This window comes from Phycodurus eques, chromosome 19 (genome assembly GCF_024500275.1).
Source record: "Phycodurus eques isolate BA_2022a chromosome 19, UOR_Pequ_1.1, whole genome shotgun sequence".
NCBI classification, from domain to species: Eukaryota; Metazoa; Chordata; class Actinopteri; order Syngnathiformes; family Syngnathidae; genus Phycodurus; species Phycodurus eques.
Genome location: NC_084543.1, coordinates 1,771,630 through 1,798,448, shown reverse-complemented (window position 1 = coordinate 1,798,448; position 26,819 = coordinate 1,771,630). Strand labels below are relative to the sequence as shown.

At 45.3% G+C, this 26,819-nt stretch overlaps 2 protein-coding genes across 4 annotated transcripts; one reads left to right on the top strand and one right to left on the bottom strand.

Moving 5' to 3' along the window:
• The first annotated feature begins 1,310 nt into the window (after positions 1-1,310).
• On the top strand, positions 1,311-25,802 carry LOC133395207 (vinculin). 3 transcript variants are annotated; one of them, XR_009767213.1, is made up of 22 exons: positions 1,311-1,658; positions 11,281-11,351; positions 12,836-12,986; positions 13,064-13,172; positions 13,370-13,492; positions 13,564-13,724; positions 16,856-16,949; positions 17,021-17,168; positions 17,589-17,742; positions 17,839-18,014; positions 18,366-18,556; positions 19,548-19,747; positions 20,026-20,154; positions 20,445-20,594; positions 20,665-20,773; positions 21,693-21,995; positions 22,097-22,221; positions 22,513-22,698; positions 23,225-23,428; positions 23,566-23,670; positions 24,103-25,241; positions 25,587-25,802. XR_009767213.1 is itself a non-coding variant. In XM_061663957.1 (21 exons), exons 1-21 carry the CDS (start codon positions 1,491-1,493, stop codon positions 24,247-24,249), a joined length of 3,201 nt encoding a protein of 1,066 aa, XP_061519941.1. In that variant the 5' UTR covers positions 1,311-1,490; the 3' UTR covers positions 24,250-25,568. The 3 variants fall into 3 exon arrangements, 2 of the variants coding, with proteins under 2 accessions (XP_061519941.1, XP_061519940.1); XM_061663957.1 differs by lacking the exon at positions 25,587-25,802 and having other exon boundaries at positions 16,859-16,949; positions 24,103-25,568; XM_061663956.1 differs by lacking the exon at positions 25,587-25,802 and having other exon boundaries at positions 24,103-25,568.
• LOC133395236 (vinculin-like) lies at positions 24,768-26,696 on the bottom strand (the record flags this gene model as incomplete). The annotated part of the gene is made up of 4 exons (XM_061663996.1): positions 24,768-24,771; positions 25,693-25,887; positions 26,239-26,414; positions 26,511-26,696. Coding segments are annotated over 4 exons (561 nt in total), but the record flags the coding sequence as incomplete, so codon positions are not given.
• Positions 26,697-26,819: the final 123 nt, after the last annotated feature.

The window sequence follows — 26,819 nt, the reverse complement described above, 5'->3', positions numbered from 1 at the left end:
TTATTGCTTTATGATTGCAATATTTTCTTTTCTCAGAAATATACTTTATTTTTAGTTTTTCTCTCAACTTTATTCTTTTTTTCCCCCTTTTTTTTTTAAATCGAGTGAAAGTGACTTCTAATATTGCAACTATCGTAAAGGTACAACTTAATTCTCTGAAAATGTATTTTATTTTGACTGTAAAAGTGCAAATGTCTTTTTGTTTTTTTGTCTCAAGAACGCCATATTTGTTTTACCAATACAAATCAAGCATTTTCAGTGATATGTGACACTATTCTCCTAATATTACAACTGCGCTCCCGCTCCAAATATTTACTGTCCAGTAGATGCAGAGGAGGAGAACATTTCCAGCCCCGGCTTGTTTACGCAAGTCGTCAAACTTCCTCGATTCTGTCCTCGGGCTCTCGCATCCTTTTTAGGAAGCGAGCCGCGGCCTTGCAGCTCTTTGTGGAATTCTCTGGGAATTCCATATCAATACTTCGAAAGCAGTGATGTCAGACAAATAGCTTTCATTATTAACATATATTGACTATATTGTTCAGAGAAATAAAAGATTAGGAGCAATTATCAATGATTTTAGTAGTTGTGTGTATATATATAGCAAAGCCTACATTTAATTGGCTCACCAACACATTAGTCATACATTGGTATCATGAAAGGTTACAAACAGATTACATTTGAAATATTTTGCTCAGTAATCTTATTAATATTTGTGAATTTGTTGTTATAATAATCATTACAATTTACAACCCCCCAAAAAATCTGCAATTTCAACACCGTGACATCTTCTGCACAACTACAATTATGAATAAATAAAGATATACATATTTTTTTAATTGTGCAATTTAACCATCATGTCATATTCTGGCCAACTAAACATATTCGTAAAAGGTCAAGGACATTGATCTTGACGTTTATGCAGGCATGTGTGACAACTTGGTAATATATTGTTTTGTTTTGTTTGTGGTGTGATCAGCTGTGGAGTGTGCCGTGCCCCCCCCCCCCCCCCAAAAATAAATAAATTAATGAAATAATAAATACATAAGCTAAAAAGCATGAACAAGTCCAACCGGTTGACTTTCCGCGTGTGGACTGTGCCCAACTCCACTTCACACTCATATTTGCCTTTTTAGGGCATGAGCACCGATTGCGTAATTGCAGCCAGCTCTTTGCTCGGATCTCCGCACGGGAAAACGGAAAGAAGGCTCGGGGCGTCGAGCGACACACGCGGCGGCCAATGAGAAGCGTGGAAGGCTCACCCTCTCGCTTTGCGATTGGCCAGAGGGCGGGGCATCGTAACGTGACGTCGAGCTGGTTGAGTGAGTCAAGGGAGTTTGATGGTTCTTACGCCGATTGTCCGAGCTTGCGGGGGCGGAAAAAAGTCACTCGAAAGCGGGCGTCTGACTGGGAGAAGCGGCCTTCTCCGGTGCTTGGAAGTTTGAGATTCCCCCCCCTTCCCCTTTGATTGTGTTTCAAACAAGTTTATCGCCATGCCGGTGTTTCACACGAAGACGATAGAAAGTATCCTTGAGCCGGTGGCTCAGCAGATCTCCCATCTGGTGATCATGCATGAGGAGGGCGAGGTGGACGGCAAGGCGATCCCCGACTTGACTGCACCGGTGGCGGCCGTGCAGGCGGCGGTGAGCAACCTGGTCCGGGTGAGTTAACCACCGACATTGCACGCGTGCGAGGGCTACCTGTAGCTCTCCCAACAAACTTTTGAGGACCTCCCTAGTCTGCTCGTGTGCATGAAACGGCATCAAAGAGGTGGAAATGCAAAGGCTTTGACGCCCTTTTTTCCCTTGAGAATGTCCCCTGCTGCTACCGTCCGTAGCTTCACGTAGGCACAACTGGGCACCGCAACTACATATAATGCACATTCAATATTCAAGTATCTCAAATACCATTAAACCCAAAAGTACCATTAGAATGAAGAAAATAAAAGACATGGGCTGTAGGAGTTGCTACACCCCCGAGAAGAACCATGAAACAATATTTTGTACCCTGATTATTGTAAAATTGCAAAAATGGAATAGGGCCTGGTATCGTGACCTGGGGCTTCCCTGCACCGATTTTAACGGACTGTTTTTTCTAAAACGTCATCTTGTCAGTCCCCCTCCGCCTCCCAGAAAAAAAAAAAGACACTTTGAGTTTGTTTCCATAAAAGTCAGCGGTTAGCATTAATTTCCCCGATCAACTGTGCTGTATGCTACTTAGACCTTTTAAAAGAACACACACACACACACAGTGGTTTTCCTCAAAGCCACATTAGGGAACTGTTGGCCATCTGAAAAATAAACTAAAAAAGACACGAGGAAATAAAAAGTGCATGGTCGATACTGTCAACTATATTACGGTAGTTCCTTTGTGTGGTCAATTTCTTTCTGGTGGTGAGTCTCTTGATATTTGAACAGCTTCTGTCTTCCAGATATTTGGCCTGAAATCTATTTGCTCTGTTGGTTTTACATACATTATTAGGGCAGCCAACTCCTTTTTTTGTTCCCTGACTCCCAACCCAAAGGTTGAGACAAAGTAGAGGTTTATAGGAATTCCTGTCTTTATGTCGAATTAGATGCATTTGGTCAAATCCGATGACGTTTAGTAGTTAGTGGCGCTAAGCGTTTTACAAAATGCTCTTAACGTGAGGAATTTCAGTCCCCAAATATTCTCAACTTCTGTTGTCATGTCGTGCCGGATTGAGTCGAATCATGTTGCCTCCAGAATTGTCACAGTCGAGGGTCGGCGGGGATCCTGTTGTGACGTTACGTTGTTGAATTCCTTCTTTAGACAGCGCACTCGTTGAATCAGTGGCCAAAGTGGGGCCCTCCATAAAAATTGTCGCGAATAGAAACAAAAAAATGCGCAAATGATGAATCACTAGTCGGCAGAGGGTTCATTGTAGTTTATTTGGGAATGTGACTCTCGTCACTGGGGAAAAATGATTCAATCCACTTTTGTATAGTCCAAGATTATGGTTACCACATTTTTTGGGGGGGGGGGATAGATATTTGAGTCTATCTCTGTTTCCAGTTGTCATGGCAACCCTATAACATTGACATTGTTATGATGTCACTTCTGTTCCAACGTAGTGATCCATCTTGTTGTGTGTTCATGACTCATACAGAGTTCAGAGGAAAAATTGAACCCTGCGTGATCTCTCTCCCGACTGGCGATGACGTGAACGCTTCCAGAATTTCAGCGTTCCTCATGTCGCTCTTGATCGATCGTTACCTCGCAGCTGTCAAGTCGACCAGGAGTCCGTGATCCGCTCCTCCAAAAGAACAGGAAGCTGCCGTCTAATCTAATTGCATAGTTTGCCGACCTCCTCCGGGCGAGGCCGCGTCATTAGCCCGCTTGTCGGCGTTGTGTCGAAAACCACATGTTGTGCACACGCTTCCTGTGAGTGAATTTTGCTGGATGATCTCTCGCAACGGAGGCTCCAGAATGACCGAGGCAAATTTTAGATGCTGAATTTAAATATTTGATAGAATGCAAGAATGCCCTCTGAAGTTGTAATAGTTGAAATTTGTTTAAAAATTTGCCTCTGCTGTAACAATATGTGATCACACAGCACAACGAGGCACACTCAGTTAGTACTGTTCTTTTTTTTGTTTTGTTTTGGGGGGGGTGATTGTTTTGTATTTATAGCCTCAGTGTTTTTCATGCCAGTATTTACCGTAGCTGTCCATTGCATTACGGTACAGTAGGTTAGTGATGGACTTGCATCCCTTTACGGCTTACGTACAAATCCAGGCCAAAAAAAAAAGTCCATCAGGGAGGAGAAGTGAGAGCTTTTAGATTTGTCTGGTCAATCTCCAGACTTTCACCCTACAGAGTGGGGGTTCTCTAACTTTTGACACCAACTACGACCACATAAAATACTAAGTCTTCCAAGTACCGTCATCATGACCAACACTAAAACAGTGGCAGTAGATTAGTAGCGGTTATCAAAAACAAGGCAAATGTACATTTAATATTCATCTCAGCTGCTGTAACATTATGCAGTGAGATTTAATGCTGCGCTTAAATAATAGAAAACATAATAATAACCGAATAATGATTCAGTTAAAATGTATTGCACAAAAGTACATATTTGTATATATATTTTTTTAGATTAAATGCAAATGTTTGGTACTTTATTTAAATACAACTTTTCTTAGTAAATGTACTATGCTGGATTGGAATTTAGTTTAAAGCACTGTAGCAATATGTATATTTTGAAAATTGAATTCAGTGATTTCTTTGTGTACCACTAGTGGGAGCCGTATCACATTTTGCAAATCACTGCTGAAGAAGAAACTTCTTGAAGGAAGTAACTCCCCCCCCCCCCCAAAATCGTTCCAAGCAGCAAGACTCCAGCGTCACCAAACCGTTTCTGTTTTTGTTTCTTTTCAAGTCTCACCAAATTATACAGAATTTGACCTGTGCACTTCAAAATCTGCGTAAAACTTCAAATAAATAAATCAGCTAGTTGAGCAACAAATCGCTGCATGTATGGTGCTTTTTCTTTGGCTTTTTCCAAGCAAAGGAGCAGCCTTAACAAGTGGTGTAAAGAGAAGGGGAGTGTTAAACACAGGAAGTCGTGTGAGGTAAGCTTCCTCATGTTCAAAGCAGTGACACCCAGTCACTTTTTTTTTTTTTTTTTTAGAACAAAACAAACACACAGCTTTTTGTTATCTTTGCAATGGGTAGCTTTTTTTTTAAATGAAAAACAGATTGACAGTGTGTTATTTCTGTAATCCAAACAAAATCTGATGTCCACCTACGTCCCGGACACAGACGGGAATTTATGGGAATGCACCAGGAATTTATCTTACTGAAGGTTGGCTCAGAATAGGACATTTTAATATAATAGAGTAAAATATAATTTAGCATAATCCTGACTAAAACATGCAACAGCAGTACAGTGGTACTTTGTCTTACGATTTATGAGTTTTTTGAGTGAAGAGCCTTTTCTCGGCTGATTTTGTATTTGAGTCAAGACTGAGCTTCAAATAATCCGCTGCTTGAGTGGAGTGAATGAAAAATGGCTCAATTAAGGTAGTGGAATGGATGTGGCATGTGGGCAAGGAGAGCTATCTTATTTTGCATGGATGTCTGCATTTGACAAAACCGAATGTTTAGATTTATGCTTGAATAGGATGCTTTTCCACTCCCATAATTCCATTGGAAATTTCCATTTTGGAATCCTTCCCATGGAAATTTACCAGAAACGTTCCGCTTTTGCACCCCGGTTGTACACCAGCGCAACGTATCCCACCGGACATGCTCTCGATTTCCTTGAGTGCTTGTGGTCGTTTCAGGCCCGTTTCGGCAAGATTTAGGTGTTTTTTTTTTTTTCCTTCCATTCCGATCGAAGCAGCGAACCAGACGCTAATGAGAGATGAATGGCGGGAATGTGAGGAATTCCCAGCAAGCAGGCGTGCGTCCCCGTTCACTCGGGAGGTCGGAGGTCAAACCCTTCAACGAGTAACTTAAAATTAAATTCCGATAAGACGAGCGGTCCGTTAGCTCATTGTTCAGGCAAGACATTTTCAGACTGTATTGGCAGATTTGTATCGTCAGACACCATGCAAACTAGAAATGAACACAATATCACTTCCAAGATCAGGACAAAACACCATAAAGCTTACTTCTGTCTTTTTAAAAACGCAATCATCATGACATCGTTCCGCTTGCCAAGGGAGCTCATCTAGGATTCAAGACTTGAGCTCTGTTTCCTCTTCCTTCCTTTTTCAGAGCTCTGGCTTGGTTTGGTTTCTTCTGACTTCTGTGTCCTGAAGCTCTTCTTTCCAAAGTCTCAGAGAGAACTGTTAAAATGTTAACTCGATTCTGCTGAAAAGTCGGATAAAGTCGGCACTACGGGGCACAACGGCGTTTTATTTCAAGTGCATGCTTCTCATGTTGTAACAACGGCACTGTCGTAATGACCCGCTTGTGAGCCGCATATAAACAAACCCGCAAGCCGGCCGCAATGTGCGCAGCCGTGCTCGGTTTTAGCGGTAAATGACATGGCAACAACGGCGTGGCTAAAAAAAAAAAAAAAAAAAAAAAGGAGCACTGCTATTGTGAAGGTACTTTTATCTGTGTAGCCATTCTTTTGAGTTCAGACGCCCATGTGAGCCGTGTTGCACTGTATCATTTTTATAGTTTCTTTTTATAGACTTTTGGATGAAGACAGGAATGCCTGGGACACGGGGTTCCTTTGAGTGTTCGCTTCCTGTTTGTGTTGTGCTGATCACAAGGCTCGCTACGGCGCCCTTGGAGATGCAGCGCTACGCAGCTCAGCCTGGCCCAACCGCTCCGGGCCTGATTAGCACAGGTCCCAAATAGTGGCGCTAAATTGCGTGTTCACTCGAGATTGTGTGCTCAAAATGAACTGTGAAGTGACGGAAAAACAAATCCATTAGAGTTACAGAAAATAAATATCACTCCAATAATTTTGGGGAATCCAGCAAGCGCATATAAAAGCCATGTTTTTTTTCTTTTTTCTTTTTCCTCTCTCTCATTGAACTTGTCCATAGTGCATGGCAGTTTGAATAATCTCACCATCTTGTGTAACACAGCGTTTCAAAAATTGGGATCGCATGCCAGAAAAGTGCTCTGGGGAGGCCAGCACCAATTGTCACAGTGCGCTGAAATGACCCAAACGTAAGAAAATGCAGGCTTACTTTGCTCCTGAAACTTGGCAACTCGTTTCAGAATTTCATTTGTGGAAGTGGTTGTCAGTGCGACCGCCAGTGGACGGAATTAGCCACAACAGTTACTTTTATCGAAAAATAGCCGTTGATGTGTTCTCTTTACCCACGGGCCTGATTAGAGCCCCGACGGGTCAGTTCTGTCCCGCGGGCAGTACTTTTGACACCCCTGATTCAGAAGCTCTGAAATTGGATCGCTGAAGCGATGATATGACGTGCTCATTTTGTTTCTGACATTGGAAAAAATGTCAACATGAGTGGAAAAGATCCGTTCTCCCCGTCGCCTCTCATTTTGCCAACGTCTCCTCCTCACCGCGATAACCACAGGTTTGCACCTGCCTTTCTGACGCGTATTTAAAGACGCACAATAAGCCGTCGCAATTCGTCTCAGCTTTGATAGATTGAACATCTGCTTGCATGCGCTATGAAGTTTGCACCCGTTTTTGCACATGCAAACCATTATTAAATCAAGCCCTTCCTTTGTGTCCTCCTTTGGATGGAAAATGTAGTACACAGTGTGCTTTGTTGAGGTTGTTTGAAGCACACAGCGGCAAACACTTCCTAGTCTTCCTTCAGTCTGGAACAGGAAGGACAAGTCTTGGGACACGCCTCTTAACTTGCAGTCTCGCCAGTTCACACCCTTAGCATAAATTTGCCGGAGCAGTTGTGAGGAAGTCCCTTGTTGTATTCCGAGCTAGGTCATGCTTGGGCGAGTTTGGTGTGGAAGAAGCCCCACCAAACCTCGGAAGAACTCCCAAAACGTCCCGCAGAACGTCTTCCCAGAAGTGGGGGAAACGTTTCCAAGCTTTTTCAGTATCAAAAGAAATCAATCAATTTCCACGATTAAAGAAAAAAAGAGAGAAAAATCGATTTAAACCGGAAATCGGAAGCCCTTAAACACAAAACATCTCTTTGTTATTTGTATGCCGCAAAGTGTTCAAAGCGTCTTAAATGATGCAAGGTAATAATGGAAAAAAATCTGTTCCAAAGAGCAAATTCCAGAAGACAAAAACAACAAGAAAAATTGATTGAAATTGGAAATACGAAGCACCTATTTCCACCTTGTGTGTTAAGAAAAACATTTATTTGTATTATTTTCTGTGGAACTGTTTGAAAGTGTGACTATCAGGCCAAATTAGGCAAATGCGAGAACAGAAAAAAAAAAAACAGGAATGACAACGTTTTTGGGGAATAATCATTGCCATTTACCTTTCCAGAGCAAAGGAGTTAAAAACAATGAATACAATTGAATAATTCAAGATGAACGACTGGAGGAGGTTGCACACACAGCATGTCAGTGGTCCTCAATCTCATTGAGCGTCTGGAGTGGAAAGCTTGAGGCAACGGCGTGGATGAAGTGGCCGCTCTCTTTCGGAACAGACGGGCTTTGTTGACGGCACGTCACTCTGCCGGGGGAATGAAAGGCGGCTCAGACAGACACAGTGGGCCTCTCGCATGGCGGTGAGCTTGAGCACAATGCACCGTCAGTCCCCAGCGAGATGGTGGTGATGGTAGTAGTAGTGGTGGTGGTGTTAGTAGTCGTGGTCGAGGTAGTGATGGTAGTGAGACTGGTAGATGTAGTAATATTGCTGGTTGTGGTGGCAGTAGTCCTAGTAGTGATAGTAGTAGAGATGGTAATCGATGTAGTAGTACTGGGAGTAGGAGGAGTATGGCAAGCTGTTGAAGGACTTATTCAAGATCCTTGATATCCATCTTAAGGTCAATGTACTGGTACGCTCTTTTTGCTGTTGTAGTGGCGGCATTGGTAGTAGTTGTTCTTGTAGTAATAGTATGAGTGTTTGTGGTGATAGTCATATTGGTGGTGTGGTTAGTCGTGATGGTAGTAGTTATATTAGTAGTGGTGGTGTTGGTAGTAGTAGTCATGCAGTAGTTGTAATAGTTGTGGAGGCTGAGGTATTAGTAGTCAAGGTAGTAGTTGTATTAGTAGTGTTTGTAGTGGGTGTGAGTGTAGTAGTTGTGGTGGTGGTACTCGTAGTAGTGATCATAGTAGATGTAGTCCTCGTAGTGATGGTAGTCCAGCCCTCGTCAACCTCCTTCCCTCGCCTCGACGAATCCTCGTAGAAGCAGTCGGTGAGTTCAGTAGCTCTCTAATGGCCTTTGACCAACGAAGACTCGGCGATGAAGGACGATGGCCGCGCCCCTCAAGGTCAGCGCCTTCATCATCTGTCGGGTGCCGTCAAACACCACAATGTGTTCATGCGCTCCTGGAAGTGCTGACACACAACTCGCAATTTCATTTATCTGCAGATTTAGTATGTAGTATGCTAGCTAGTAATATTCATGTGAAGGTGGTTTATTCGTGTTGGAATAATTTAACCAGTCGTAATACAGTCGTTAATGTAACATGGGTTCATGATTGTGGACGTGCTAGATGCATGGTGTTGGTGCTAACTCAACACGCAATCTGTAAGAACAAGGCGAGTGCAATGCAGTGCATCGCCTTCTCTGCCCTGCAGCTGTTAACGTTGTGGAGGTACAGAGGGCTTTCCCTTGGTTGGGTCCCACTCCCCACAACTCAGCCGGGGGGGGGCTGACAGCTGCCGGGTCTTCCTGACTTGGCCGCCTGCATTTTTCTCGTCAATTTATCGCTGTGCCACGTATGAGTCTCTAATCGTTGGGGACAAATATGGAGTGACAGGAAGGCATAAAGCCTCTACTCCATAAAACACGAGTAGTTGGCAGAGGATTGCTGGATGTCACAATGACATGCGAAGTTGAATTGGTGTTTTGGACTGATCTGACTGGTTGACTCACACGAGATGAAAAAGGCCCGGCTTGGGCCTTCACCCAAAGCGGTCCAAAAAGTCCCAGAATGTCATGGTCAGATAAAGAGTGGAAATTAGTTTGTCCTTGAAGCTTAAATAAAGAGTTCCAAGCGTCACAAAGTGCTTGACAACAACTGTGGGGCCACTGTTCTATTTTCTATCAATCCATTTTCTTTAGCGTTTGGCCTCATTAGGCTCGGAGGTGAACTGGAACTGGCTAACTTTGGGCAAGAGGCTGGGTTCACTCTACATTGGTCACCAACCAATCGCTATTCATGAAACTTCCTAAAGTTTCGAGCTGTAGCAGTGTTTCCCAACTGTAATTGAAACAAGGCAAAGGCTGGTGTGTTGGTTACTTGACTGGACTTGAGTTCAGCTAATAAAAACTGCGGTGTTCCCTTAACAATCTGGCGCAAAGGCAAATTTAGGATACCCGCTAATATGTTATCACGCTTCTTACACTTGGACATTTTGTGTGTTTGGTTTGTCTGCGCATCTGGAGCGACTTAAGGGATTTTCTTCAAATTTGGCACTAACGCCCACTTGGAATCGGAAGATGAGCAGATTAGACTTTTGGCCGGTATACAAACCAGTTCTGGGCCGCATAGTGTTGGAAGCGTCTTAAAACAAATATTAGTTGAAGACGTTTGGAACAGTAGCAGTGGAGTAGTGTTTCTTTCATTGGCTGATCGGAAGTCTGAGCGTGCCCAAACGCTTCTTGTGTCACATCCTTCCTCCTCAGTTATGCTAAGTACCCTTAGATATCTTTGCCCTTACCTCGGAGGCTCTTTGACTGACACTCGAGGAACCTCATGGAGAAGAAAAGGAAATGAATAGAGTGAGGTTCCTTTGGTTGGCAAAGTTGGGACGGCCAAATGTCTGCACGTTTGCAACCGTGGTAGCTTGGTGGTTTCTATTTGGTATTTACCGAAATGAAAGGTATTTGACGTCCCGATTTCGAGAAAGAGTTTGAATTTCTGAAACTTTTGTTACCTGGTGTTTCCTACTGGACTGACTGTCATTAGGTTGCTTTCACATGTTGACAATCAACAGCTTGAAGAGCCAGTTTATCATTGAAGCTCCACATTTCTACTTTCCAGGTCTCCACATGGCCATCCCTAACATTGGGAGGGTGTTGGTAGGCCACGCTGTTGGGGATAGATGCGGTCATACCCGCTCGTTCCCCGCATGAATGTGTGTAATCGGGGCCTGGCGACAAGCACACCCTCCCACCGCCCGTCCGCGGGAACGTCACCGTTAAAATAATAGTTTTGCAGGTTGTTGTGGTACTCATCAGGGTGGAAGTGGCAGTCTTGGTTGGAGGTTGTTCCTGCTTCCAATTATTATCTGTTATGCGGAGTACACGGATACCGCTTTTTGAAATGCTAAGCAATTTTTAAGATATGAAATACCCCAAACAATGTGGTCAAAATAGATGCTTATATAGTGTGCGGCGTACTCGAGATGAGTCTCCTACCCCAAACCAGATGTCTGTCGCATTGGTACGATAGAGCATCCAGGCTGCAGACCACACACACACAAGGATTTCCGATCGTTAAAAACTGAACAGGTTTAAAACTTACGATTGTTGACTCCTGACTGTTTTTCAAGAATATTCCAGATGGAAAGTCTCTCTTAACACACCCCACATTACAGGATAATCGCTATGACTAATCCTTGAGTGACATCCGACAAGCGGGCCTGTACATTGTTGAACACAACTTCTTGACCACATTTTTTTTTACGTCTTTTTTTTTTTTTTTTTTTCCCCCCCAACCCATTATTCTGTCTTCCAGGTGGGGAAGGAGACTGTGCAAACCACAGATGACCAGATCATGAAAAGGGACATGCCGCCGGCGTTTATCAAGTAAGTCGTCGTCGTCATTGTCGCTCGGATTGAAATGAACCGGTTGTTGCCCGTGCGAATTTCAGACTTGGCGTGTGAAGTGCGTCCTACTGGAGCATAAATAACGGTAAGCCCAAGTCTGCGGTGGTGCCTTGACTCATGAGAGCCGCAATTTAAGAGATTTTCAAGGTACGAACCATTGTTTGGTATGACGGTAAGCTGTAAGAAAACAAACTCATAAGAACGTTCATACGTGAGCTGCCATGGCCACAAGTGACGCTGAATCACTCAATACGTGATAGCCAGTTAATAGCCAGCCAACTAAACACTGTTCAACAGGCCATGCCAATCAAAGTCACAGATACTACAGTAGAACGTGAAAGAATTAATATTTCATTTCAATGGGGAAAATGTATTTAAAATACGAGTCACGGAACAAATTAAACTTGTATTTCGAGGTACCACTGGATCTTAAACACGGCTTTTTGTTTGTTTTGGGAAGATCATGTTAACCATTAAGCAGTGCTCAGCTGCTGCCCGTTGCATGTCACCGAGCGAGAGCACAGCCGAGGGACCCCGATTATCCCTCCCGCCCTCCTTCTCGCCACAAGGTCAGAGATGAAATGCATTGGCGGGCGCAGGTTGTCCCGCCCGACACATTTGGCGCCACCGAGTCACATCGTCACCCTGTCGTCATCCATCAGCGCATGTGTCGGAATGCGTCGCCGCCTGCTAAATATAGTGCCTGCAGGGGGCCCGATTAATGGCCGCTTGTTGCTGTGAAGGACATGTCGGCTCTCGATTTGCGTGCCTTAGCCCGGCGGTTCTCAAACCTTTTTACGTCACGTGGCCCCTCAAAAGAATACTTGGCTCGAAATAAATGTTTGAAAACCAAACTGTTACGATTGAAAGAAAATGTGTTCTACTTTAAAGTTAAATGCAATTGAATGTTTTGTCCTTAAGTGCTCTGTGTTTGGTTATACTATAGGGGCTATACTCCCTTGTTAAAAAAGCAGGACGTCAGCAATGTGGTGAAACAGTGTTGATCTTTGGCTCCTTGCCTGTGTTTTTCATTCTTTTTTGTAGCTATGCTAACATGCAGGTGGCATACATGTCCTCCAGGAAGGATTGCAGTTTGACTATTCATCATGGAAGCCAGAGGGTTAACTTGGCTTTGAGCCAACTGGGTGGAGGTCGGCTTCCTGTGACCGCCTCCCCCGCTTGCTGTCATGAGTGACATACTCATGCAGCACATTTGCACTAAGTCCAAAGAAAGCCATTGATCCTAGCACATTTCCTCTAATTACGAGCTGTAGGATAACAGTCTTACTTTTTAATGGATAGGCGCCAGGGCGCTTTGGGTGGCAGAAAGCAAGTGACTACCGCTCACTTCAGCTGACGTCTTTTCGACTGACACTTCACACAGTTCCTAGTGGTGACATCTGCGTTTTTGCTACCCGAAGTGCGTGACGTCATCAAGTTGAATCCGTGTCCTTCTTCTACAGAGTTGAGAATGCTTGCACTAAGCTGGTCAAGGCCGCCTCCATGCTGAAAGCCGACCCGTACTCTGTTCCCGCCCGGGACTACCTCATCGACGGCTCCCGGGGGATCCTCTCCGGAACGTCGGACCTGCTCCTCACCTTCGACGAGGCCGAGGTATCTCAATGCACCCGGCTACCACAATGGCCCAATAATTGGACGGTCTTAAAGGTCCTTTCGCACCTTCGACGCAGGTCCGCAAAATAATCCGGGTGTGCAAAGGGATCCTGGAGTACCTGACCGTGGCGGAGGTGGTGGAGTCCATGGCGGACCTGATCACGTACACAAAGAACCTAGGACCAGGTAAAGGTGGCAGAAGTACGCACACACACTGAAGCTCACTGCTGCAGCTCAGTCCAGATTGAAAAGATTCTGGCATCTAGCAGTTTCTGTTCAACAACTGACACGGTTGGGTAGTTTTCGCCCAACGGTGGAAATCATCAATGTGGTGCTTGTACCAGGTGGCTCGGCTCTGATCGTTTGCCCTTTCCATTTTCCAGGAATGACCAAAATGGCCAAGATGATCGACGAGCGGCAACAGGAGCTGACTCACCAGGAGCACCGGGTCATGCTCGTCAACTCCATGAACACGGTCAAAGAACTGCTACCTATCCTCATCTCGGGTAACGACGGGGACATCGGCGCAATCGTGCTTTGCGATTCTGCGCCGAGGTCTAATTCCGTCGCTCTCCAGGTATCAAAATCTTCGTGACCACCAAGACGTCGGGAAGCCAGGGCGTGGAGGAGGCCCTGAAGAACCGCAACTTCACCTTCGAGAAGATGAGCGCTGAGATCGTGGAGATCATCAGAGTGCTGCAGCTCACGTCTTGGGACGAGGACGCCTGGGCCAACAAGGTGCGTGCGCATCCACGAGTACACAAAGTTTTTAACCAGCCTGTTTTTTTTTGGTTCCCCCCATCATTCAGATTCGTGCAACTGTTTTGGCAGTATGGAGAAAAAAAATAAAGTTAAGCTGTATCTGTATGTGTCAGTTCTAGAATATTTTGGTGTGTACTTCTTCCTCTTTCACGTGAGTTCCCAAATGTCCCCTCGCTGTATCATGTTTTTTATGCGATCGTTTTGAATGGGTTTTTGCGGTATACAGTGATGCTTTGAGATACAAATTTGTTCCGTGACCACACTTGGGGGTGAAAACACTTGTACCTCAAATCATATTTCCCCTTTGAAATGAGTAGAAATGCCATTCATCCATTCCAGCTTCCCAAGAATGTAAGTTGACCCTTTTTTTTTTTTTTTTTTTTTTGCTTGAATTCACTGGACATTGTGCTGCTGCTTCTGGTGTGTGTGTCTTGGTTGGCCACCCGGGGGCAGTATAATGCAAACATACCGATATACGTGGTGATGTCACAACGCCTCACTAAGATGCACTAATATATGAATCGTCGTTCACAGATTCTAAAGTTAGCACATTGAAGGCGCTTTCCATTATGTGTTAGCATTAAGCTAGTGGACTTTAAGGCACAATTGTGTTTTTTAATTCACTTTGCTAAAAAAAAAAAAAAAAAACATCCGAACGACGGCTCGTATCTCGAAAAACTCAAGGCGGCAGTGTGCTCACTGTAATGCATGTGGGAAACGAGAGCATTTTTCAGCATCTTATTGAATGCCGACAGATGAGTGAAAGGCAAAAACATTCAGAGCACACTCGCGCAGAAGCTGCTGTCGGCCTCTGTTCACGGCCAAACTCTCTCACGCAGACTCGCTGACATCACACACCATCCCACCTGGCTCCGCCTCTTAAAGGCACATGCATGTACACAGACATAGCAATCGGTCCAGTGTTTTCTCGACAGTTTATGCTTGCAATCTATTTTTTTTTTTGCATTCAAATGCATTTGCGGTGTGTTTAGAAAGTATGGTTGAATATATTTAAATGAGTTTAAAGCATGTGGGAGTGGTAAAACCATAAATCTATATTTTTTCATATATGGTTTCTCCATATCGTGTGTCTTCACCTATTGTGGTGGGTCTCGAAAAATTCCCCCACAATAAACAGGGGCTCACTGTCGATGCTGCAGGGGACACGTTTTATATGATCGTATAATTTAATTTGCGCATGCTATGTATCTTTCTCCCATCACTTTCCAAACTGCTCGTTGCTAATTCACTTTTCTCTCCTTTTTGTTTTTTTTCATCTCTGCATCGGTTTTCGGATCAATGTTTGTATTTATGTGGTTCTTCTTCCTTTTTTTCTTTTGACTGTTCCTTTCTCCCTTTACCTCCCCCTTCTGTAGAAGGTAAGCGTCACCTCTCTCTCTGTCACTGGTTGTGCAGCAGCATGTCTCAGCCATGTTTGTGTGTTTATGAGTGTGTGTGTGTGTGTGTGTGTGTCTGCTTTTTGTGATGGCATCGTTTTTTAGCAGCGTGCGGCTCGGATTACAGATGCTAATGAAGCGGTGTCGATTGAGGAATGGTTAACGATGAGAATTTGCCGTTTGTTGACTGTTGATTTTTTTTTTTTTTTTCCAGTCCTTCCGACCTTTGCGTACACGTGTCAGACTTAAGTCGACAATTTTGGACTTGATGGTGTTGCTTGAAGAGCTAAGTATTTGTTGAGGTGGTACTCTGTGTGAAAAGTTTGAGGATAAAAGGTGCAAAGTGGTAAATGTGGAAACACAATGTATGTTGTGAACTTGTGATTGAGTAAGGTTGTATGACTTGATTTAGGACTTGCTTAAAATGTAGTGCAGATTCGACTTGAGTTTTGCCACAGTAACTTTGGACTTGCAACTTGAAGTTTAAGGCCCGAGACTTGCTTAAGACTTGCACACACGTGACTTACTCCCACTTCTGGCCTGTGGTAGACCCCTTTTAGTTCCGTTCCTGTAGTCTCAGAAGCGGTGATTCTTTGTGGACCAGTCAAAGGACAACGTCGTCAAAGTGGGACGGTTCCTCTTGAAATTTTAGAGACCACGTTGCGAACTGGCGGAGTCGTCCACCCTGTGTCCGGTTTGCGCTTTGTTTGGCCCGCCATCGCTGTCGAATGGACTCTACCATCCACTGCCAAATACAAATGAATACTAGTCGTTTGGCTTCCATAACACGACACGCTCATTGTTGCCAACGCACACCGGCAGAGGCGGCATGCGTCGTACCTGGACTTTGCTTACCCGAATGAACCGTGTGGAGGTTTAACATGGGGACGTCTGAAAAGCTCAGAGCTCCGATTTATCTTTGGAAGTAGGAGTGTGTAGTTGAGAGAGCACATGTTAAACTCATCCCCACCGGAACTGCTATTGGCTGTAGTCTAGACCTTTTCACCGTGACGTCACGCGTACTTCCGGGTGGCTCTTCTAGTCAACAAAACAAGCGTTCCTTTGTCATTTGACCAAAGAGCGATGCAGAAAACGGGATCAAGGAAGTCAATTGCTTGGAAGGAAGACAGAACGGCGGCCGTAATTTACATTTCAACATGTACTGAAAGTTGATTCAAAAATTGACTCGGTGGGAATTCAGACGTCGCTAACGTGATCATTGAGGGAGTGGCTAATTGACTTTTTTGTTGCTTGGATTAATGGCACAAACATGCTGTTTGGACATTGAAATGAAGAGTTTGCTTGAGCGCTAACGTTAGCTAGCAGGCTAACGATTATGCTTTGCTAAATTACTCAAAGACAACCCCAGCAAAGATTTTAGACATAACTGTGAGAAAACGTCTGAGGTTCGGTTCCCAGTCTGTGGCTACTCCACCACAATCTTCTCCGTTCAACTATTTCCGACTTCCGATTTCTGATGGCGCAAACACAAGAAGTCATCATTTTCAGTTGAGATCAGCGGTAGCCGCACACTTTTGCGCCACCCGGAAGTACCGTAGCGCCTTTTATTTACAAAAAAGTCTGAAAAGGTCTATTGAGATTAACACAAAAGCCTGGTGTTCCGTGCATTCGTGTCATGAACGTGGTGTCATGTGCTTATTGCTAACGTCTTTGTTTGAATGAGTGATTCTTTCTTTTTGTCTCCCCCTAAAGGACACAGAGGCCATGAAACGAGCTCTGGGACTCATCGACTCCAAGATGGCTCAGGCTAAGAACTGGCTGCGCGATCCCAACGCGCCACCAGGTTGCGAAGTCTTAAGAAGACCCGGGCCAGTGTTCCCGACTCGTCCGCTGACGCCGGTCTCGTGTCCGCAGGTGACGCGGGCGAGCAGGCCATTCGGCAGATCTTGGACGAAGCCGGGAAAGTCGGAGAATTGTGTGCGGGGCGGGAGCGCAGGGATATTCTGGCCACCGCTAAGACTCTGGGTCAGATGACGGACCAGGTGTCGGAGATGAGGGCCAGGTACCGACGCCGCAAACTTAGCTCGTGCGTTTCCATTGGGCGCTACAGTTAGTTCGGCTCACCACGGTACGGTTTGGTAAACCCTGCGTAGGTCTGAACTAAAATAAACTTTGTTTGCTCCGTCCTTTCTGATAATCCTCTATTGCGCAATCGTCGGACCTCAGGATTTTCAGCGCCGCCCTTTGGCTAACTTGCCAAACATCCAGATCAAGCACAAAATAAAACAAGAAAGTAATCATAGGAACTAAGGGGTGAAGTGGTATGGCAAAAATCACAACTCTCACAGTTCGGTTCACATTGGGTGCAGTAATGGGGAAAATGCTAAATATGAAAGTTTGTCTACACAGGAAAACGTTTCAATGAAAATGAAAGTTAAAATGCATGCACGACACTTAATTGTATCCACGTGTTCCACCCCAGAGGTCAGGGCGCGTCCCCGGCCGCCGTGCAGAAGGCCCAGCACGTCTCCCAGGGTCTGGACGTCCTGACCGGCAAGGTGGAAAACGCTGCCCGCAAGCTAGAGGCCATGACCAACTCCAAGCAGGCCATCGCCAAGAGGATGGACGCCGCCCAGGCCAGTTGCCGTGCCTTTGCAACGAAACTATTTGGACGAAGAGATCTCCGTTTCACACTGGGTTTTTTGTTTGTTTGTTTTTCCTGGCATCTGCAGAACTGGCTGGCCGACCCCAACGGCGCTCCGGAGGGGGAGGACAACATCAAGGCGCTCCTCATGGAGGCCAAGAAGATCGCAGACATGTGCGAGGACCCCAAAGAACGGGACGACATCCTGCGCTCCATCGCGGAGATCGCCAGCATGACCGCCAAGTTGTCGGATTTCAGGAGACAGTAAGAAGTTCGACTGGCCTCTTATGGCGGGATTGTTGTAACCTCAATAGTTTGTCTTCTTTTTTGGTAACTGCAGCATCACGAGTTGTCTTCTTTTTGGAGAAAGGGCAATAGCAATAGTTTGTCTCCGTTGCGGCGGTCCAGACGAGAAGTGCTGAGGGCACGGGCGTGAGGGTCTTGGCAACAGTCAGCGAGTGATGGCTGGAGTCGGGAAGTGTGTATAAGGTGGCAGGGGCAGAAGACTGACTTGTTGCTCGATTCGATGTGGAATAACGACGGCATCTTGGAGTGCAGAATATGTCGAGTGTGTCGTTTGTTTATAGTTAATCCAGATTGTGATCTGTCCCGCAGGGGAAAAGGCGACACCCCCGAAGCCAGAGCCTTCTCCAAACAGATTGCCACAGCCCTGCAGAATCTGCAGTCCAAGACCAACAAGGCCGTGGCCAACAGCAGGCCCGCCAAGGCCGACGTCCACTTGGAAGGGAAGATCGAGCAGGCCCAGCGTTGGATCGACAACCCCGCCATCGACGACAACGGCGTGGGTCCGTGCCCTCCTCTTCTTTCTCCCCCCCATCTCCGTTCTAACTCCTCAAATAGAGTGAACACCCTTCGTTCGTGGGGAACTTTGTCATTAGAAGAGCCCAGTAGATATCTGAAAACGTGGGAGCCTGCTCTTCAACTCATTAGTTAGCTTACGCTAACTTGATATGATCAAAGTTCAAGGTTGCTGACTTTCAGGCGTACGCACTCAATCCGCACGTAAACATGCTTTGAAATGCAGAGTCAGCAATTGAGGAAACCAAGTAGTGATGGTTTTCGAATTTCACTTCATTTTCATTGCACCTTTTTTTTTAGCCAGGAAAATGTCATTGAGGTTAAAAAGCTCTTTTACAAGGGTCATATGATTTTTAAATTAACGTTGAAAACTGTGAACTCGCACTATTTGCAGGAGATATGTGAAAAAAAATAAAATAATCTGCAAATAAATGACGCTCTCCCCCTTAAAAGGGGCTTGTAGTTGCGTATAAATGCCACAAGATGGCTGCAAAGCAGTTAAACTGGAGAAGATCGGAAGGTATCATCAGCGTCATGCACCGAGCGTGCACACAAACTTGAGCCCGTTTTACATAAACAATTGTATTCAGTAGTTAAAATATTCGACTCAAACCAACAACCACCTGCACCTGAGGCTCATCAAGAGTATTAGCTAGCAAACTAGCCTAAAAACACGCTAGCAAAAACTGATGTGACATCACAAACAAATATGTTCGCTATCACTTTCCTCAAATGGTGTTAAGTCATTAAACTCACCTTTTGGCATTTATGCACAAGAAGTAATGTTAACCCTAACAGTAACTCCAAGGTTCCGTCAGATGGCGCCAAAGTAATACTTTATTGCATTGACCTGATCACAAAAACTTGGGTGGGTGGGATGTTCAGTGACTAATGGAGGATAGGTTGCCCCACAAATCCACCAATATGTGAACGGGTGAATGCCAGACTGCACTGTGATCGCTATCCCTGCGTCCTCAGGTCAGGCGGCCATCCGCGGGCTGGTAGCGGAGGGCCGCAGGCTGGCCAACGCCCTGCCGGGCCCCTACAGGCAGGAGCTGCTGGGGAAATGCGAGCAGGTGGAGCAGCTCATGGCCCAGTTGGCCGACCTGGCGGCCCGCGGCGAGGGCGACTCCCCTCAGGCGCGCGCCATCGCTCACCAGCTCCAGGAGGCCCTGAAGGTAAGACTGCCCATAGAATACTGTTAACGGTCAGCTCCGTTGGCCAATAAGAAGTCATTGACTGTCAAACAACCCCTTCCGCTGGCCATCTACGGAATTACAAGCCAATTTTGGGGGGATCCTAACGTTTTAGGTGCCTACGCTTCCGCGATCTAACGAGAGCATGACAAAAAATGTATTCCACAAAAATAAGTGATTTGGAAACGTGAAAACTAAAGCGCAAAACAAAAGCATTTGATGTTGTGGCCCCATGGTAACATCTGCATGTCCCTTCCCAGGACCTGAAAGGGAAAATGCAAGCGGCGATGACTCAGGAGGTTTCCGACATCTTCAGCGACACCACCACGCCCATCAAGCTACTGGCAGTGGCCGCCACCGCACCGCTGGACGCGCCCAACAGGGACGAGGTCAGCGTTTGCTAGGGTGGCGCACAGACTGTACTTCCGGCTGGCAAAAACTCAAGCATTCGCATCGTAAACAAATGTCATTTCACCTAGCCAGAGCGATTGAGAAAGGAGGCGAAATGGCTCAGTTGATGATTTTAGCCTTCTTCTCTACCGCCGTAGTTTGGAGTGTGAAAAGATGATTGCGTTTGCCACCCGGAAGTACCCCGGCGCCCCTTGTTTACAAACCTTGTGAATTCACGGCACGTCACTTTTCCCGGTTGTGGGGAATTGTCGCATTGGATGACGTGCAGGTTTTCGACGAGCGGGCCGCCAACTTCGAGAACCACGCCAACAGACTGGGCGCCACGGCGGAGAAGGCGGCCGCCGTGGGCACGGCCAACAAGAGCACGGTGGAGGGCATCCAGGCGGCCGTCAAGTCCACCAGGGACTTGACGCCGCAGGTACGACCTCCTTTTGCCTCTCGGGAGCTTTTTCCACATTTGCGAATTCACCGCTGGACTCTCCTTCCAGGTGGTTTCCGCAGCCAGAATCCTGCTGAGAAACCCCGGCAACCAGGCTGCGTACGAACATTTCGAGACCATGAAGAATCAGTGGATCGACAACGTGGAGAAAATGACAGGCACTCGAATATTCACACAAATATATGCCAGCAAACGTATTTACTACTGTCATGCAAAATTACATAAATATTGTAAAAGTAGAAGAAAGTAATCCAAAATATTAGCTGAAAAATAGAAAACAAAAATACAGCATTACAAAAAAAAATTATGTTTTGGGGAGAAAATGTATATGAAATATTAGACCAACAGTATTTACATTATTAGATGAACAATACATATTGGGAAAAAAAATAGTAATAGTAAAGATGACTAATTATGAGACAGCAAGTACGAAAGCATTAAGACAAATTGCAAGAAATACAAATATATAAGAAAATCCCAAAATATTACAATGACGTAGAAAAGTGTCATGTACAAATACAGAAAAATAAGACAAAAAGTATTACATAAAAAAATGTATATTAAATAAAATGCCTAAATAATAGAAAATAATACAAATAACTAGAGCACAAGTAGGTAAAGGAAAATTCACAAATATCACTAAAAATAATGTCACAAACATTAAAACAAAGAACAATTATTAGAGTAAATATATTGTGGAAGGATTACGCAAGAATATCAATTAAAATGTTAAAAAAGAATTCAAATTATAAGACAAAAAAATTAAAAGAAAAGAAAAATGCAAAAATATTTTTAAAAAAAATAAAAATGTTGAGGGGAAAAGAATGCTAAAATTATAGGGAAAAACGCACACATTAGGGAAAAATATAATTATTAAAAGAAAAAGTCCCAAAAGGGTAAATGGATGAAAAAGACAAAAATATTGGCCGATAAACGCAAAAGTAGCCATAAAAATATTCCAAAATCATTAGAACGAATAAACAGAAATGCAAAAAAATGACCAAATATGAAGAGATTGAGAGCAGGGAAAGCCAACTTTGGGTTTGAACGCAGCCTAAGCTTGCAGCGTGTGTTTAGGTCTGGTGGACGAGGCCATCGACACCAAGTCCCTCCTGGACGCGTCGGAGGAAGCCATCAAGAAGGACTTGGACAAATGCCGCGTGGCCATGGACAAGCAGCAGCCGCAGATGCTGGTCGCCGGCGCGACCAGCATCGCCCGCCGGGCCAACCGCATCCTCCTGGTGGCCAAGCGCGAGGTGGAGAACTCGGAGGACCCCAAATTCCGCGAGGCGGTCAAGGAGGCGTCCGAGCAGCTCAGTCAGACCATCTCGCCCATGGTCATGGACGCCAAAGCGGTGGCCGGGAACATCCAGGATCCCAGTACGTCACGCTTCATCCAACTCGCACACGTCGGAGCAACCTTCTGATCTTTTAAAAAAAAAAAAAAAAAAAAAAAAAAAAATCAAAAATTCTGCTTCCAGATCTGAGGAAGGGCTTTATGGACTCGGGTTATAAGATTCTCGATGCGGTCGCAAAGGTCAGGGAAGCGTTCCAACCTCAGGAACCCGACTTCCCACCGCCGCCTCCTGATTTGGAACAACTTCACGTAAGTGTGGCCATGAAAACAAAAGCACATTTGACAGTTTCGATCAATTTTGGAAAAAACTATGATGTCGTTCAAAACCTGTCCTTTCAGTCCTCCCACTTTGTGGGTTTTGCTTCCCAGCATTAATTTGCTTCAACTTCCACAAATAATAGAAATACTGTAGGTGCTACTAGCACTGGGAATTAATATTTGCACAAATATTTGTGGCTTGGAAGCCTAAACAAAATCAAATGCAGCGGAATTCATGGATAAAATGGATTAATGGCCCAGGAATATTTGTGTCGCCCGCAGCTTAACGAGGAGCCGGCGCCGCCCAAACCTCCTCTTCCCGAAGGCGAGGTGCCTCCGCCCAGGCCTCCGCCGCCCGAGGAGAAGGACGAGGAGTTCCCCGAGCAGAAGGCCGGAGACATGGTCAACGAGCCCATGATGGTGGCCGCCAGGCAGCTCCACGACGAGGCCCGCAAGTGGTCCAGCAAGGTACGCGCGCTTGGAAAAACAACTTCCAAATGCGGCTCACTGAAATAAAAATAGAAATTGCCGTTACGTGGCGAAATGGAGCTTAGGCTTACATGGGTTTTATAGGAATTTTTTGTGGCGTAGTCTCTTCTCTCTATGTAATAGAGGTCCACTCTCGTCGAAAAAAATCTAAAACATGAGACCGAAAATACAGAAAAGTTTGACATCAATATATTAGGGAAATACATGAATTTTTGAAAAAATATCAGAATGCCCCCAAATATTAGAAGAAAATACAAACTGCTATCGGGAAAAATACACAAAAATACTTACCGTACATACATACACGTGAAGAAAAACAAATGCACAAATATACTATGACTAAAATAATACAAAATGCTAGAAAATAAATTCAATTATGCGACAAAAAAATATCTGAAAAATACGTGCAAATGAGGAAAATATATGACGACAAAAAATGGCCCGAAATATTAGACCCGCATTTCAACGCCAACCCTCATGTTGTGTTGTCGTCCTGGCGCCGTAGGGTAACGACATCATCGGCGCGGCCAAGCGGATGGCGCTGCTCATGGCGGAGATGTCGCGACTGGTGCGCGGCAGCAGCGGGAACAAGCGCGCCCTCATCCAGTGCGCCAAAGACATCGCCAAGGCTTCCGACGAAGTCACGCGGCTGGCCAAGGAGGTGGCCAAGCAGTGCACCGACAAGCGCATCCGGACCAACCTGCTCCAGGTCCGATCCCGCCGCTTTCCTAAAAAGGCGACCAACTACGTTGCGCTTTCCTAAATAGAAGGGAACGTGTCGACCTTGCAACTCCTTGACGTGGTACTGCTGTAATTGGTCGAACTCGCTTTCTTACCTGACTGCAGGTGTGCGAACGCATTCCCACCATCAGCACGCAGCTTAAGATCCTGTCCACGGTCAAGGCCACCATGTTGGGTCGGACCAACATCAGCGAAGAGGAGTCGGAACAGGTGACTTGTTTTCTTTAAGGTTCTGTCCTATGACTAGCCAAGCCGATGCTGGCCTAGCCTACTTTGTGTAGCACCGTGTGTTTAATACTGTTGATACTGTATTTAATATTGTTCATACTTCAATATTCTTAGTCATTTGGCGTCTCTGCTCTGATGACTATTGGAACAGTAAATTCCCCTTGGAGATGAATTATCTAATCATTTTATAACATTGTATTTTAACGTATCGTATCTTAACATATCAAATCTTAATGTATCGTATCTAAACAGATCCCGTCTTAACACGTTGCATCGCAACATATCCTACCTTAATCTATCGTTTGGTACGATAGCGTAACGCATCTTAACATATCGTCTCCTAACGCATCGTATCTTAAGTTATCGTATCTCAACGTATCGTACCTTATCACTTCTTCTAACGCCTCGCACCAGGCTACCGAGATGCTGGTCCACAACGCTCAGAACCTGATGCAGTCCGTAAAGGAGACGGTGCGGGAGGCCGAGGCGGCTTCCATCAAAATCCGCACGGACGCCGGCTTCACCCTGCACTGGGTCCGCAAGACCCCTTGGTATCAGTAAGGAGCGAAGGATCCAGGACCCCAACTGGCGGCGCTGTCCGCGTGGACACTGAATGGGCAGAAAAAGCCTCACCGGGGCTTCCATTCTGACTGTGAACGTCTGTACAAATGTGTTGACATATCCCGGGAATATATCTATTTGGATTAGAAGTTGCAGTTCTTATAGCATAGATTTCTTGGTTGACATATTTACATCGCCATCCTGGTTACTGCGTCTCACCCCTGCAAGACTGTATACGGTGAACCACGAGCATATTTGTGAATTGGAAGATTTTTAAGTAGCGCTTTGCTGCCATCTTGTGGCGTCGAGGTGCAAGGGAACTATGTTGAAGTGAGTTGATAGCTTCATATAGACAAAAGTTGTGCTTTGCTGCCATTTAGTAGCATCTTTAGGCAATCATAAACCTTTTTAAGGGGTAGGGGGGGGGGGGGGGGGGTCAATTACTCACATATTTTTGCCTACACACATTTTATTTGTTTCCCCCAATGTTTTTAATGAGCCTCGGCACATACTGTATTTCACCTTAGAAAAATCACACGGCACACCACCAAACAAAAATTGCTTTCAGTGCATTTACTGTAAAACTGACACAAAATAGAAATAAGTGTTCTACCAAACCACATAGAAACTAAAGTCTGCTAGCTTAATGCTAACATATAATGGAAAAACGCCATAAGGGAAATCAGCGTTGATTTGATTTGATTTGATTTTTTTTCCAGACCAAGTAGGTGAAATTGGATCATTGTCACAGTGGTTTGGAATCTGATTTACACGACTCTTCGCTGTATAAACACAAGCATACAAGAGAGAAACTTTTTTTTTGGGGTGTCGTTTATTTTCCTTTCTAGCAGATTTCCTCTGCTAAAGACTGTTCGTCAGATGCTTTTGTTGCGGAGAGACTAAAATGCTGACGCTATGGAATTTGCAAAAAACAATCCCGACCACCAATGTGCCTTTGGAGCAGACTTTGCAATTGACACATTTTTAGAATGGTTAGTATCAATTTGCACACACACACACACACAATGTAAAGCCACACCTGCCTCGCTATGCAAATACCGTACTGCGGTGGGTTTATTAACAGTGTCTCCGAATCATGTTAAGTGTACTCAAGTGGCGAAGATTTGGGCCACGATATTGTTCACAATTTTTTTTTTTTTTTTTTTTTTTTGTAATAAAGCATTTTATAGCACGTAAGAGTTGTTTGGTCAGCTGTTGCCTATCAATGTGAAAATTCATCCAAAATATACTACTATATGGATAAATGTATGAATTTATTTATTTTTGTTCAGGAAAAATGAAATCCCATTTTTTTTTTAAATCTCCCACGTTTTCAGATATCTACTGGGCTCTTCTAATGACAAAGTTCCCCACGAACGAAGGGTGTTCACTCTATTTGAGGAGTTAGAACGGAGATGGGGGGGAGAAAGAAGAAGAGGGCACGGACCCACGCCGTTGTCGTCGATGGCGGGGTTGTCGATCCAACGCTGGGCCTGCTCGATCTTCCCTTCCAAGTGGACGTCGGCCTTGGCGGGCCTGCTGTTGGCCACGGCCTTGTTGGTCTTGGACTGCAGATTCTGCAGGGCTGTGGCAATCTGTTTGGAGAAGGCTCTGGCTTCGGGGGTGTCGCCTTTTCCCCTGCGGGACAGATCACAATCTGGATTAACTATAAACAAACGACACACTCGACATATTCTGCACTCCAAGATGCCGTCGTTATTCCACATCGAATCGAGCAACAAGTCAGTCTTCTGCCCCTGCCACCTTATACACACTTCCCGACTCCAGCCATCACTCGCTGACTGTTGCCAAGACCCTCACGCCCGTGCCCTCAGCACTTCTCGTCTGGACCGCCGCAACGGAGACAAACTATTGCTATTGCCCTTTCTCCAAAAAGAAGACAACTCGTGATGCTGCAGTTACCAAAAAAGAAGACAAACTATTGAGGTTACAACAATCCCGCCATAAGAGGCCAGTCGAACTTCTTACTGTCTCCTGAAATCCGACAACTTGGCGGTCATGCTGGCGATCTCCGCGATGGAGCGCAGGATGTCGTCCCGTTCTTTGGGGTCCTCGCACATGTCTGCGATCTTCTTGGCCTCCATGAGGAGCGCCTTGATGTTGTCCTCCCCCTCCGGAGCGCCGTTGGGGTCGGCCAGCCAGTTCTGCAGATGCCAGGAAAAACAAACAAACAAAAAACCCAGTGTGAAACGGAGATCTCTTCGTCCAAATAGTTTCGTTGCAAAGGCACGGCAACTGGCCTGGGCGGCGTCCATCCTCTTGGCGATGGCCTGCTTGGAGTTGGTCATGGCCTCTAGCTTGCGGGCAGCGTTTTCCACCTTGCCGGTCAGGACGTCCAGACCCTGGGAGACGTGCTGGGCCTTCTGCACGGCGGCCGGGGACGCGCCCTGACCTCTGGGGTGGAACACGTGGATACAATTAAGTGTCGTGCATGCATTTTAACTTTCATTTTCATTGAAACGTTTTCCTGTGTAGACAAACTTTCATATTTAGCATTTTCCCCATTACTGCATTACTATATTATGAGAGTAAAATTCAATTTTTTTGTG

What these genes read in the sequence shown, in the direction of transcription:
- LOC133395207 (XM_061663956.1), top strand. Translation starts at nt 1,491, where the DNA reads ATGCCGGTGTTTCACACGAAGACGATAGAAAGTATCCTTGAGCCGGTG. An exon ending in ATGCCGCCGGCGTTTATCAA is followed by an intron (nt 11,352 to 12,835) that starts GTAAGTCGTCGT and finishes CTTCTTCTACAG; the next exon opens with AGTTGAGAATGCTTGCACTA. An exon ending in AGAGGATGGACGCCGCCCAG is followed by an intron (nt 17,743 to 17,838) that starts GCCAGTTGCCGT and finishes TGGCATCTGCAG; the next exon opens with AACTGGCTGGCCGACCCCAA.